The sequence below is a fragment of the Scyliorhinus torazame genome, chromosome 16 (genome assembly GCF_047496885.1).
Source record: "Scyliorhinus torazame isolate Kashiwa2021f chromosome 16, sScyTor2.1, whole genome shotgun sequence".
In the NCBI taxonomy this organism is placed as follows: domain Eukaryota; kingdom Metazoa; phylum Chordata; class Chondrichthyes; order Carcharhiniformes; family Scyliorhinidae; genus Scyliorhinus; species Scyliorhinus torazame.
Window position 1 is genome coordinate 110,514,171 of NC_092722.1, and position 13,650 is coordinate 110,527,820.

Sequence of the window (13,650 nt, forward strand, 5' to 3'; positions counted from 1 at the left end):
ATGTCAAAGTTCCTATCCTTCTTGAGATATTCTGGGGCAGCTGCCAGGTGGAAGCCCTGCAGTGCCACACTTCAAATGAGACAACTGACTAGGAGTTTCTAGGGCAATGAGTTTTAAAAGCAGTCAGACAGAGGGGCCAAGGGGACCGGCTGGGGGAGCTGCCGTTCCGGTTAGTTGGGGACAGTTTCAGGTACCTGGGAATACACGTGGCGCGGAATTGGGGTCGACTACACAAGCTGAACCTGGCCCGGTTGGTAGATCAAATGCGAGGGGAGTTCTGGAGGTGGGATGCGCTCCCGCTGTCGTTAGCTGGGAGAGTACAGATAGTTAAAATGACGGTCCTCCCTAGATTCTTATTCGTGTTCCAGTGTCTCCCCATTTTCATTCCATGTTCCTTTTTTAAGAGGGTAAGCAAGATCATTTGGGGCTTTGTATGGATGGGCAGGTCCCCATGAGTGAAGAGGATGATGCTCGAGCGGAACCGGGGGGAAGGGGGGCTTGCACTGCCGAATTTCAGCAACTATTATTGAGCGGCTGACATAGCCATGATAAGGAAGTGGGTGGTGGGGGGAGGGTCAGCTTGGGAGGGGGTTGATGCAGCCTCATGCAGGGGCACCAGTCTGGGGGCGTTGGTGACGGTGCCTCTGCCGTTCCCGCCACCGCGCTTCTCCACCAGTCCTGTAGTGGTGGCGGCCCTTCGGAAACGGGGACAGTGGAGGAGGCACGTGGGAGCAACGGGAGCATCGGTTTGGTCCCCGTTATGTGACAACCATCGATTTGCCCCTGGGAGGTTGGACGGGGGGTTTCGGATATGGCGGAGGGCGGGGATTGAGCGGATGGGAGATTTGTTTTTGGAAGGGAGCTTCCCTAGCTTGAGGGCGCTGGAGACCAAGTTTGGGTTGACGAGGGGGAATGAATTCCGGTATATTCAGGTACGGGACTTTTTGTGTAGGCAGGTGCCATCTTTTCCACTCTTGCCACTCAGGGGGATCCAAGATAGGGTAGTGTCCAGAGGATGGGTGGGGAAGTGTCTCGGATATTTACAAGTAGCTCATGGGGGCGGAGGAGACGCAGACCGAGGAGCTGAGGCATAAATGGGAGGAGGAGTTGGGAGGGAAGATTGAGGAAGGCCTGTGGGCGGACGCGCTGAGCAGGGTTACTGGGACTGCAACATGTGCCAGGCTTGGCCTGATTCAATTTAAGGTCGTCCACCGGGCCCACATGACCGTGTCCCGGATGAGCAGATTCTTCGTCGTAGAGGACAGGTGTGTAAAGTGTCTGAGAGGACTGGCAGACCAAGACCACATGTTTTGGGCTTGTCCAAAACTTAGGAGATACTGGCAGGGGTTCGAGGACGTCACGTCTAGAGTACTGAACACGAGGGTGGCAATGAGTCCAGAGATGGCGATTTTTGGGGTTTCAGAGGCCCCAGAAGTCCAGGGGGAGAAAGAGGCCGACGTCTTCCCTGGTAGCCCGGAGACAGATACTTCTAGCTTGGAGGGACTCAAAGCCCCCGAAGTCGGAAGCCTGGCTGTCAGAAATGGCGAGTTTCCTGGGCTTAGAGAAAATAAAGTTCGCCTTGAGAGGGTCGTTGTTAGGGTTCGTCCGGAGGTGGCAACCATTCATTGACTCCTTTGCGGAGAATTAATCGTCAGCGGGAGGGGGGGGGGGTACCGGATGCAAGCAGTTGTTGTTAGCATATCACCACACCCATATCCTGCTTTTTTTTTTCTTTTTGGGTAAATGGGGGAAGTGGTGGAAGGATTTCCGAGCTGATTATCAGCCCATTGAACTGCGTTGACGCTCCTTCCGTGGCCAACAAGTCCTGGAGTGGACTTGAACCCGGAGCTTCTGGCCAACGGTAGGGGCACTACCACTGTGCCACGAGGCCTCCTATTACGTTCTCATCAATGGTAGCTATAGAAAGACATACATGCAGCAACAGAGAGGTGACTATCATTTACGTCAACACCTCCTGTAATTCACCTGTGACACTTGCAGGCCATTCACATTTCTGATATAAGCACAATAGGAATTTTTATATAGGTATCCTATATATTACATGTAGCTAATCTTAAAAAAAACTCTTTCTCCATCCTCTATACTTGTAGTTTCATAATGCACATCAGCTGGCAGCTTGGTGTTTGCATCACATCTGTACAAGCTACAACAATGTTTGCTGCAAGTTCAGGAAAGAGATAAAGGCAATATCTCCTGGTAAGAAACCAAACATTTACTCTGGTTTACTCAGACCATTAATTAAATTTAGAAACATGGTAATGCAGTATGATTAGTAATCCCTTCTCCAATCTCTGGGGGCTGAATGTGAATCCAAGTCAGACTGATAGGAAAAAAAAATCTGGTCTTGTGTGAAGATGATATAAACAATTAACTAAATGGCCAAAGTTACAGCGCATAATTCCCATTGAGAATCAAGATGATGGCTCATGGCAGATTGTTACAGCCTGGATGGTAATTTCAACATTTTCCAGCACATCTGAGATTGCGACAGCACAATGTTGGACTAGGTTCACAGGGATCTGCATCGCATATGTGCTATACATTGCATGTGTTGCCACTGATCTGCAATGATTGAAATTGGATAAGTGTATCTTGATGCAAGTGAAACATTCACAGGGAAAATGTGGTCATCTCAAGAATTACATTAACCTGTCAGCTCACTTTATGTCACAGTAGTCATAGAGTGGCAGGTTACCCCACAGCTATTCACTTCCACGTGCCTTCAACAGACTAGTCACGATACCCAGTGTCACCTACCCCTTTAACTCCCTCTGGAGCCAGTTCCCTTAGAATCATAGAATCTCTACAGTGCAGAAAGAGGCCATTTGACCCATCGAGTTTGCACCCACCCTCTGAAAGAGCACCTAAATCCAAGCCCCATACTATCCCTGTAACCTCACCTAGAGCCAATTTAGCATAGCCAATCCACCTAACCTGCACAAGTTTGGACTACTGTTTTCCACACTAATCAGTTTGTTATTCTGGACCTCTCTCTTGCACCTTGCAGAACTGTGCCCAAGAACCACTCTGGCAGATGGTTTAAAGCTGTTTTCTAAACAATAGTTCACAGAATGAGGGGAGAACTTAAGTAGGGTAACAATATCTTTTGTGTGAAGTAATTCCCAGCATGACTAATAACAATCAGCTGATAAATGTTTCAAAGTTCCTGCACAAAGTCACAACTTGGCTGTAAAATCCAGTGGACAAGTATCACTATCACATTTGTTTTCGCGAACTTGAAACCAGGCAGTACTCATACTTTTACTGCTGAACAGTAAATAGGAAAGATTCTCTTGGTTAAGCAGGCAGCTGTATCTTCCTATAGTGGATTCCTGTTTATTTGATTGAATGTTTTAATTACATGGTAGCTGAACGTGCCAGAAGCACCTGCAAAAGATCATTTTATGAGTCTTTGAATGGTTACCTTGGAGATTATCTTTATTTTGCTGGTCAATGTGTATATATCAACAATCTAATGTACACTATAGACTTGTTGCATTGTTTAACAGGATTTCATTGTTTTCTGTAAATTCAACTGTAGAGGCCTCCTTCACCACCTTTGGCAGTCAGAATTGCTAAACAAAACTTGCCTCTTGTGCTTATTCATTAAACCTGCTTCATTAGTACTACTGGATAATTCAATGTTTTGAGCAAGAATTGGCTGAATTAACAGTAGTTAGTAAAGAAGGAACCTAAACGTGTTGAATTTTCCTCCGTTTTACGCAGCAAATGGTTTAGATCTGAAATGCACTGCCTGAGTGTGGTGGAGTCTGATTTAATTGTGGCTTTTAAAGGAGAATTGTGGCTTTTAAACGAGAATTGTAATATTGCTGAAGAGGAAAAATTCTGGGCTACAGGGAAAGGGCAGGGGTGTATTTTATTAGGGAAAGGGCAGGGCTGTGGGACAAGGTGAGTTGCTGTTGCAGAGAACACAACAGGCTGAATGGCCACCTCCTGTGCCACAGCTATTCTGTCCTTCCAAGTTTATTACTTTGCAGGATTTTTACAACACTGTTGTTCAACCTAGATTATGTGGTCAATGTTCTAGCTTCCAGTAATTCTTCTGTGCAAAAGCTGCGACGGGTTACACTAGTTAAAGTTGTTCTTTTGATTTGCATTCTCATCAGCTTGGCTAAAAACTTGTTCTTTAAATCCTTTAAATTGATTTGCATGTTCTAGAATATAGGAATCTTGTATTTACAGAGGAACTGTTCAGATTCAAAACTTATTGTTTTAATTATTAGAAAACCAAGAGTATTTTGAAAAGCACCGTTGGCCACCTGTGTGGTACCTTAAAGAAGAGGATCATTACCAGCGAGTGAAAAAAGAACGCGAGAAGGATGAGGTTGCTCTTCACAAGCATCATTCAAAACGCAGGTGGTGCTTCTGGCACCATTCTGCAGTTGCCTAAAACCTCGAAACCAACTCTAGCAATCAACCAGAACATCCTGTGCATTATTAGGTAGATTAAAAACATACTTGTCTTAATTCTGTTTACTGTAAAAAAAAAATTAAAAATGGCTGTCTTGGGATGATCTGCCATGTGCATTTAAACAATCATTGTTGCGTTTGAAGCACAACCCTCTTGTCCAAAAAAAAACAAATGCTTGCTGTAACAAACTGGTCCCATGTGGTGCCTATAGATTAGTTTAAAAGACTTTTAATATAGATCACCTGTCAACAGTGACATTTCTTTTGTTGGTAAAAAGAATTGACACTGTTGCATTTTAATTCAAAATAAAATATTTAATTATTTTTGTACCGGTGTTGGCTATATACCTTTGTTGTAACCAAAGTAGAATCAAAGAAGTATTTTAGATTTTAGGGAACTTGTATAAATAGAAGGGCTTAGTAACTAATCCATGAAAAGAGGTGACTTACTTCTATATGGACCTAAACACACAAGTAACTAGGAGCAGTTCGCTGCTCTCAATGTATCTTTCCAGTCACGCTGTTTTATCTCACTATCGTTGTCATTATTACTGCATAGTCACTGTATACCCAAATGTTAGCTTACAAAAATAAAACTGAAGCTAGGTGTTATTTAACAGAAAAGTTTTGAAGTGTTAGCGATTGTTTCAATTGGATTATTTTGAGCCGTGGGAAAGTAATGTATTAAAACAAAAGCAAAATTCTGTGGATGCTGGAAATCTGAATAAAAATCAAAAATGTGGGAAATGCTTAGCAAGCCAGACAGCATTAGTGAAGAGAGAAACAGAGTTAACATTTCAAGTCAATGACTTACCACCAAACCCTTTCATCGATTTGAAATATCATTGACCTAAGACTTAACTCTGTTTCTCAGTCCACAGGTGCTGCCTGATCATCGGAGTTTTTGCAGACTTTTCTGTTTCTAGTTAATGTACTAAAGTTATGTTCAATCCTTTTTTTGCCAAAACTTTCTGCATGTAATTATATTTCAGTACCGTCAATTTACTGCGACTGTCAGCTCCTGAAACCAAGTGGCTGGTTCACTTGGCTACAGTTTCTTTAGCCTTCTACCTTTGTGCTCATTACCTTTCTTTTTTTTTTTGTTGCATCAATAAAGTTCAATAAATGTGACTGCATCATGGTAAAATTGTAATGTGAAATAATAACACTTTTTTCAAAAGACTAGTCTGTTTTTCTATTATAGTTTCCTTACTATATACATAAGGTATATTGAACAAAAGTAGCATTTGTTCTGTCAGTTATAGAATTCCTACAGTGCAGAAGGAGTCCATTCGGCCCATTGAGTCTGCAGACCCTCTGAAATAGCACCCTAACTAGGCCCACTCCCCACCCTATTCCTAACCTTTGGACACAAAGGTACAATTTAGCATGGCCAATCTTTAAACTGGGGAGGAAAGCGGAGCACCCGGAGGAAACCCACGCAGACACTGGGAGAATATGCAAACTCTGCACAGTCACCCAAAGTCAGAATCGATCCTGGGTCCCTGGCACTATGAGGCAGCACTGTAGTCTATATGTAAACAGGCTTCTCAACTAAAGTATTTTATAACTAGTTAGCACAATCTGATGGATGTAAAATATGCTACAATGAAAAGGAACATGTGCCTCTTGTGACCTGGAAGACATCCCAAAAGTGCTTTAGTCAATGAGGTATTTTTGAAGTATAGTCACTGTTGTACAGAGGGAAATGCAGCAGCCAGTATATTTACATCAAGGTCATGCAATCAACAATGAGGTAAATGGTGTAATCTTGTTTTGGTGGTGTTGATTGAAGGGAAAACGTTGGCAGGGTAACGGTGTTCTTCAAATAGTGCCATGACATTGTTTTTACATCCACCTGAGGATAGAAAGGGCTGGTGTTGGATTCTTTGTAATTTTAATAATTTCTCACATGGGCAAGAACAATTGTGTGAATATACAAATGCCAGACTTTAAAACTGTCTTCCCTTAGGCTATTTAAAAATTAGACCAGAGACTCTTGGCGTTCCCAGCAACATCCCCTAGTAATCCATCCCAGCACAGTGGGTTTCAAGACTTTGGGTCTCCCTGAAACAAGCAGGAAAAACTACAGAGTTCCCAGAATAAACAATAACAAGTAATAGAAACCGTCCTAGAAACCGTGGAACTGGTTCATGCAGTGCTGGATTTTCTCTTTGGTTTTTGCTGTGTTCCATGTTTGTAGCCAAGGGCTACTACATTTGGTTTAAGGGAAGGGAGAGTTTGGGATCAGTACCCCGAACACCCCCTCTGCCTGGCTTATAGAAATAAATAATTTTGTATGAGGTAGGAGATGGTCCTTGACCTCCATCGGACCAGTGCCCCAGCAGAAAGTCAGCACTTTCAGGATACGGTGGGTGAAAAGTGCGCAAGTGATTTCTGGGAGGTAGGTTTATCCTTTAAAAACACTTACCTTCCCAGGAACAGGCCAGTCGATTTCAGCGGGAGCGGTGCACAAGTGATTTCTGGGAGGTAAGTTTATCCTTTAAAAACACTTACCTTCACAGGAACAGGCCAATAGATTTCAGCGGGAGCGGTGCGCAAGTGATTTCTGGGAGGTAAGTTTATCCTTTTAAAAAAACACTTTTCTGTTTTATTTTTTTCGACCCGCGGACTTCTGGGAAGACCCCCCCCCCCCCCCCCCCCCCCCCCCCCCACCAATAAATTCTGGTGGAGAGGAAACCCGAGACACTACACGTGTAGTGTCTCCCACCCGCCCTCCTCCTCTAACCTAATAATAAGACCCATTGGTGTGAGGCAAGTGCCATATTATATTATTATTATATTATATTATTAGCATTGTGCAGGTCAAGGTTCGGAGGTGGAGGAGCAGTCTCTGTCAGGGAGAGAACCTGAGAACATCTAAGACAGTCAGAAGGTAATTAAGTGATTTTTACTCATTTTTACTTTTATACCTTTTTCAAATTGTGTGTGTCGGGGGGGGGGAAACTGAAGTGACATCACAGAAAAGCTGTGGCCTGAGTGGCTGGTTGGGAATCTACACTAAATTAAAAAAATTAAGCATTGGTAACTAATTAAACATAATTACTTAATTATAATTTAGAGGGGTATCTAAGCCAGAGATCGGAGAGTACTGTATTTAGCTTTCACATTTCTATTAGAAATCTGGTGCTAGGAAACAGATAGTTAACAGTAACTTTGAAATTAAAAAAAAAATATTTAAAAAAAAAAAAAAAAAAAATGTTTTTAAATTTAAATTTTAATTAATTGACGCAATGTCAGTTAGAGGGGTGCAGTGCTCTGACTGTGAGATGTGGCAGGCCCGGGAGGCTTCCAGCGTCCCAGATGGCTTCATCTGCAGAAAGTGCACCCAACTGGAGCTCCTCACAGACCGCATGGTTCGGTTGGAGCAGCAATTGGATGCACTTAGGAGCATGCAGGTGGCGGAAAGCGTCATAGATCGCAGTTATGTAAATGTGGTCACACCCAAGGTGCAGGCAGAGAAATGGGTGACCACCAGAAAGGGCAGGCAGTCAGTGCAGGAATCCCCTGTGGTTGTCCCCCTCTCGAACAGGTATACCCCTTTGGATACTGTCGGGGGGGGGGATAGCCTATCAGGGGAAAACAGCAGCAGCCAGAGCAGTGGCACCACGGCTGGCTCTGATGTTCAGAAGGGAGGGTCAAAGCGCAGAAGAGCAATAGTAATAGGGGACTCTATAGTCAGGGGCACAGATAGGTACTTCTGTGGACATGAAAGAGACTCCAGGATGGTATGTTGCCTCCCTGGTGCCAGGGTCCAGGATGCCTCCAAACAGGCAGAGGTCGTTGTACATATTGGTACTAACGACATAGGCAGGAAGGGGCATGAGGTCCTGCAGCAGGAGTTCAGGGAGCTAGGCAGAAAGTTAAAAGACAGGACCTAGAGGGTTGTAATCTCGGGATTACTCCCTGTGCCACGTGCCAGTGAGGCTAGAAATAGGAAGATAGAGCAGCTAAACACGTGGCTAAACAGCTGGTGTAGGAGGGAGGGTTTCCGTTATCTGGACCACTGGGAACTCTTCCAGGGCAGGTGTGACCTATATAAGAAGGACGGGTTGCATCTAAACCGGAGAGGCATAAATATCCTGGCCGCGAGGTTTGCTAGTGTCACACGGGAGGGTTTAAACTAGTATGGCAGGGGGTGGGCACGGGAGCAATAGGTCAGAAGGTGAGAGCATTGAGGGAGAACTAGGGAAAAGGGACAGTGTGGCTCTGAGGCAGAGCAGACAGGGAGAAGTTGTTGAACACCGGGTCTGGTGGCCTGAAGTGCATATGTTTTAATGCAAGAAGTATTACGGGTAAGGCAGATGAACTTAGAGCTTGGATTAGTACTTGGAACTATGATGTCGTTGCCATTACAGAGACCTGGTTGAGGGAAGGGCAGGATTGGCAGCTAAACGTTCCAGGATTTAGATGTTTCAGGCAGGATAGAGGGGGATGTAAAAGGGGAGGCGGAGTTGCGCTACTGGTTCGGGAGAATATCACAGCTGTACTGCGGGAGGACACCTCAGAGGGCAGTGAGGCTATATGGGTAGAGATCAGGAATAAGAAAGGTGCAGTCACAATGTTGGGGGTTTACTACAGGCCTCCCAACAGCCAGCGGGAGATAGAGGAGCAGATAGGTAGACAGATTTTGGGAAAGAGTAAAAACAACAGGGTTGTGGTGATGGGAGACTTCAACTTCCCCAATATTGACTGGGTCTCACTTAGTGCCAGGGGCTTAGAAGGGGCGGAGTTTGTAAGGAGCATCCAGGAGGGCTTCTTAAAACAATATGTAGACAGTCCAACTAGGGAAGGGGCGGTACTGGACCTGGTATTGGGGAATGAGCCCGGCCAGGTGGTAGATGTTTCAGTAGGGGAGCATTTTGGTAACAGTGACCACAATTCAGTAAGTTTTAAAGTACTGGTGGACAAGGATAAGAGTGGTCCTAGGATGAATGTGCTAAATTGGGGGAAGGCTAATTATAACAATATTAGGCGGGAACTGAAGAACATAGATTGGGGGCGGATGTTTGAGGGCAAATCAACATCTGACATGTGGGAGGCTTTCAAGTGTCAGTTGAAAGGAATTCAGGACCGGCATGTTCCTGTGAGGAAGAAGGATAAATACGGCAATTTTCGGGAACCTTGGATAACGAGAGATATTGTAGGCCTCGTCAAAAAGAAAAAGGAGGCATTTGTCAGGGCTAAAAGGCTGGGAACAGACGAAGCCCGCGTGGAATATAAGGAAAGTAGGAAGGAACTTAAGCAAGGAGTCAGGAGGGCTAGAAGGGGTCACAAAAAGTCATTGGCAAATAGGGTTAAGGAAAATCCCAAGGCTTTTTACACGTACATAAAAAGCAAGAGGGTAGCCAGGGAAAGGGTTGGCCCACTGAAGGATAGGCAAGGGAATCTATGTGTGGAGCCAGAGGAAATGGGCGAGGTACTAAATTAATACTTTGCATCAGTATTCACCAAAGAGAAGAAATTGGTAGATGTTGAGTCTGGAGAAGGGTGTGTAGATAGCCTGGGTCACATTGAGATCCAAAAAGACGAGGTGTTGGGTGTCTTAAAAAATATTAAGGTAGATAAGTCCCCAGGGCCTGATGGGATCTACCCCAGAATACTGAAGGAGGCTGGAGAGGAAATTGCTGAGGCCTTGACAGAAATCTTTGGATCCTCACTGTCTTCAGGGGATGTCCCGGAGGACTGGAGAATAGCCAATGTTGTTCCTCTGTTTAAGAAGGGTAGCAAGGATAATCCAGGGAACTACAGGCCGATGAGCCTTACTTCAGTGGTAGGGAAATTACTGGAGAGAATTCTTCGAGACGGGATCTACTCCCATTTGGAAGCAAATGGACGTATTAGTGAGAGGCAGCATGGTTTTGTGAAGGGGAGGTCGTGTCTCACTAACTTGATAGAGTTTTTCGAGGAGGTCACTAAGATGATTGATGTAGGTAGGGCAGTGGATGTTGTCTATATGGACTTCAGTAAGGACTTTGACAAGGTCCCTCATGGTAGACTAGTACAAAAGGTGAAGTCACACGGGATCAGGGGTGAGCTGGCAAGGTGGATACAGAACTGGCTAGGTCATAGAAGGCAGAGAGTAGCAATGGAAGGGTGCTTTTCTAATTGGAGGGCTGTGACCAGTGGTGTTCCACAGGAATCAGTGCTGGGACCTTTGCTCTTTGTAGTATATATAAATGATTTGGAGGAAAATGTAACTGGTCTGATTAGTAAGTTTGCAGACGACACAAAGGTTGGTGGAATTGCGGATAGCGATGAGGACTGTCAGAGGATACAGCCGGATTTAGATTGTTTGGAGACTTGGGTGGAAAGATGGCAGATGGAGTTTAATCCGGACAAATGTGAGGTAATGCATTTTGGAAGGTCTAATGCAGGTAGGGAATATACAGTGAATGGTAGAACCCTCCAGAGTATTGAAAGTCAAAGAGATCTAGGAGTACAGGTCCACAGGTCATTGAAAGGGGCAACACAGGTGGAGAAGGCATACGGTATGCTTGCCTTCATTGGCCGGGGCATTGAGTATAAGAATTGGCAAGTCATGTTGCAGCTGTATAGAACCTTAGTTAGGCCACACTTGGAGTATAGTGTTCAATTCTGGTCGCCACACTACCAGAAGGATGTGGAGGCGTTAGAGAGGGTGCAGAAGAGATTTACCAGAATGTTGCCTGGTATGGAGGGCATTAGCTATGAGGAGCGATTGAATAAACTCGGTTTGTTCTCACTGGAACGAAGGAGGTTGAGGGGAGACCTGATAGAGGTCTACAAAATTATGAGGGGCATAGACAGAGTGGATAGTCAGAGGCTTTTCCCCGGGGTAGAGGGGTCAATTATTCAGGGGCATAGGTTTAAGGTGAGAGGGGCAAGGTTTAGAGTAGATGTACGAGGCAAGTTTTTTTACGCAGAGGGTAGTGGGTGCCTGGAACTTGCTACCGGAGGAGGTGGTGGAAGCAGGGACGATAGTGACATTTAAGGGGCATCTTGACAAATACATGAATAGGATGGGAATAGAGGGATACGGACCCAGGAAGTGTAGAAGATTGTAGTTTAGTCGGGCAGCATGGTCGGCACGGGCTTGGAGGGCCGAAGGGCCTGTTCCTGTGCTGTACATTTCTTTGTTCTTTGAAAACTGAGAAACTGTTAAAAGCAACCAAAATATGATAAATTGTGAGCTGACAATACCCTTCAGTCTTTTAAAAAACTACAGTTCAAAAAAATATAAATATTCACATGGGTCGCAAAGCAATGGTTGAATAATCTTAAAAGATGGATACAGAACAATTGCTTGATAAATCGCAAATTCTTGGTGAGACTGAATGCCAGCCCAGATTTCAGAGCATTATTGGTACAAAACACACTTACAAACTTCTGCAATGCTATCATTGTTCCAAAACAACAACTTACATTTATGTAATACCTTCAAGGTAGGAAAGCAACTCCAGTTGCTTCATAGGAACATTAAACAAATTTGACACTGAGGTACATAAGCAAATATTAGAATGTGACCAAAAATGCAGTTTGACAGAGGGCCCAATTCTCTGAAAGATTTTGAAGTGTGGTAGCGAGCAGGAACGACAATGAGCTTCCCAGTGCTCAGCCCAGTAAGGTCGGCAACACTATTCAACGTTAATTGGTCCACTGAACGAGGCTTCATGGGCTTCTCGCCGCAAATGAAGGCTTGCTAGTCAATTCGGTGGGACCGTGCTCGGCAGTCCCTTGCTAAGAAGATCAAGCAGCACTTAAAACAGCTTTTGCACAGCCAACGCCAGTCAGCTTGCAGCCATAATGCTGAGACGACCGGCCCAACATTCGGTGATGCGGACCTGGCAAGGCCCCTCGATGTGGTCCTGGCCAGGAGGCCAGTGCCGTGAGAAGTTAAACGATCTACACCGGGTAGCATGGGTGAGTTGACACCAACGCCTCCACCCGAGACCTTTCCACCTTTGCACGAACATCCACCCCCCCCCACCCCCCCCCCCCCCCCCCCCCCCGCACCACTGTGAACCACGTACAATGTCCTCTGTGTCTCTGGAATAGAAACTCTTGTACAATCATCAGGGGAGGGCCCAGACTGACAGAGGCGTGCTGGACTTGGGAATCCTCACCACCTTAGAGGACCAGGCCCTGGAGGTGATGGGGGTGGCCAAGGATAGAGTGGATGACTGACTGCCCTAGGTTGTAGCTATCATGGACACTCCCCAGGAAGCGTGCACACACATGCATGATCTTCAAGTGATGGTCGTACATAATCTGTATATTCAGGGAGTGGAACCCCTTTTGATGTAGGGCACTTCCAGATGGCCCGGTGAGCATGGCAACATGTGTGCCATCCACAATTTCTGGACCTCTGGCATTCCGGCAATGGTAGAGAATCCTGCTGCCCGGGCATCCTGTTGGGCTTGGTCCATGTCAAAGTTGCTATAGTTTTCCACCTGAGCAAATGGCATCCATTACCTGTCGGTAGGCTGTGGCCTGCAAAATGTCACACAGGTCCCCGCTTAAGCCCAGGAATGATCCTGAGGCATAAAAGTTCAGAGCTGCAATGACCTTGACAGCCACTGGGAGCGGGTGTCCTCCTCCTCCATGCGGTACCAAGTCTGAGGACATGGCATAAGTGCCGAACCGTCTCCATGTTGAAGCAGAGTCTCCTGCAGCACTCGCTGTCCATCATCTGTTCAAAAGACCAGCGATGCCTGTACATACTGGACCTCCCCTCTGGTCTAATGGGAGGCCGGATCCTCTGTGTGTGGGGCGGGATCTGGCACAGGGTCCGCTGCTTTGAGAATCTGCAGACACTGCTAGTGTCTGCCTGCAAGGCCTAGCAGCAGCACCACTAGGGGAAGTTCTGGCCATTGGGAGAGGATGCTAGACTGACAAACAGCAGTGGCTCCCACCCCGGGAACCTCCATTCTACCATCGATTTCCCCCCAAAACCCGGAATGCCCTGCTCAGGTATACCCGGCTGCAGCGGGGGGGGGGGGGGCCTCACTGGACCCTAGATCCTGGCTCCCGGACACCCACTCATCATCTGGACTGGGCGCTGGTTCCCTCCCCGTTGCACTCACCCACCCTCCAGTATCCCCGGAGCTGTGTCCCATCCCCTGGGTATTCGGATGTTGGCTGCTGCGTGTGTTTCGTTGTCTCCCGCAGTGTTCAGGCACAATGTTCAGGCATCAC

At 46.0% G+C, this 13,650-nt stretch overlaps 1 protein-coding gene across 1 annotated transcript in view; it reads left to right on the top strand.

Annotated features, from left to right (window-relative positions):
- Positions 1 to 5,632, top strand: part of rhobtb1 (Rho related BTB domain containing 1) — a 167,782-nt gene extending 162,150 nt beyond the window's left edge. The window contains 2 exon segments of the mRNA XM_072478830.1: positions 2,112 to 2,217; positions 4,266 to 5,632. Coding sequence (XP_072334931.1) covers positions 2,112 to 2,217; positions 4,266 to 4,432 — 273 coding nt within the window. The 3' untranslated portion in view covers positions 4,433 to 5,632.
- The last annotated feature ends 8,018 nt before the right edge of the window (positions 5,633 to 13,650 follow it).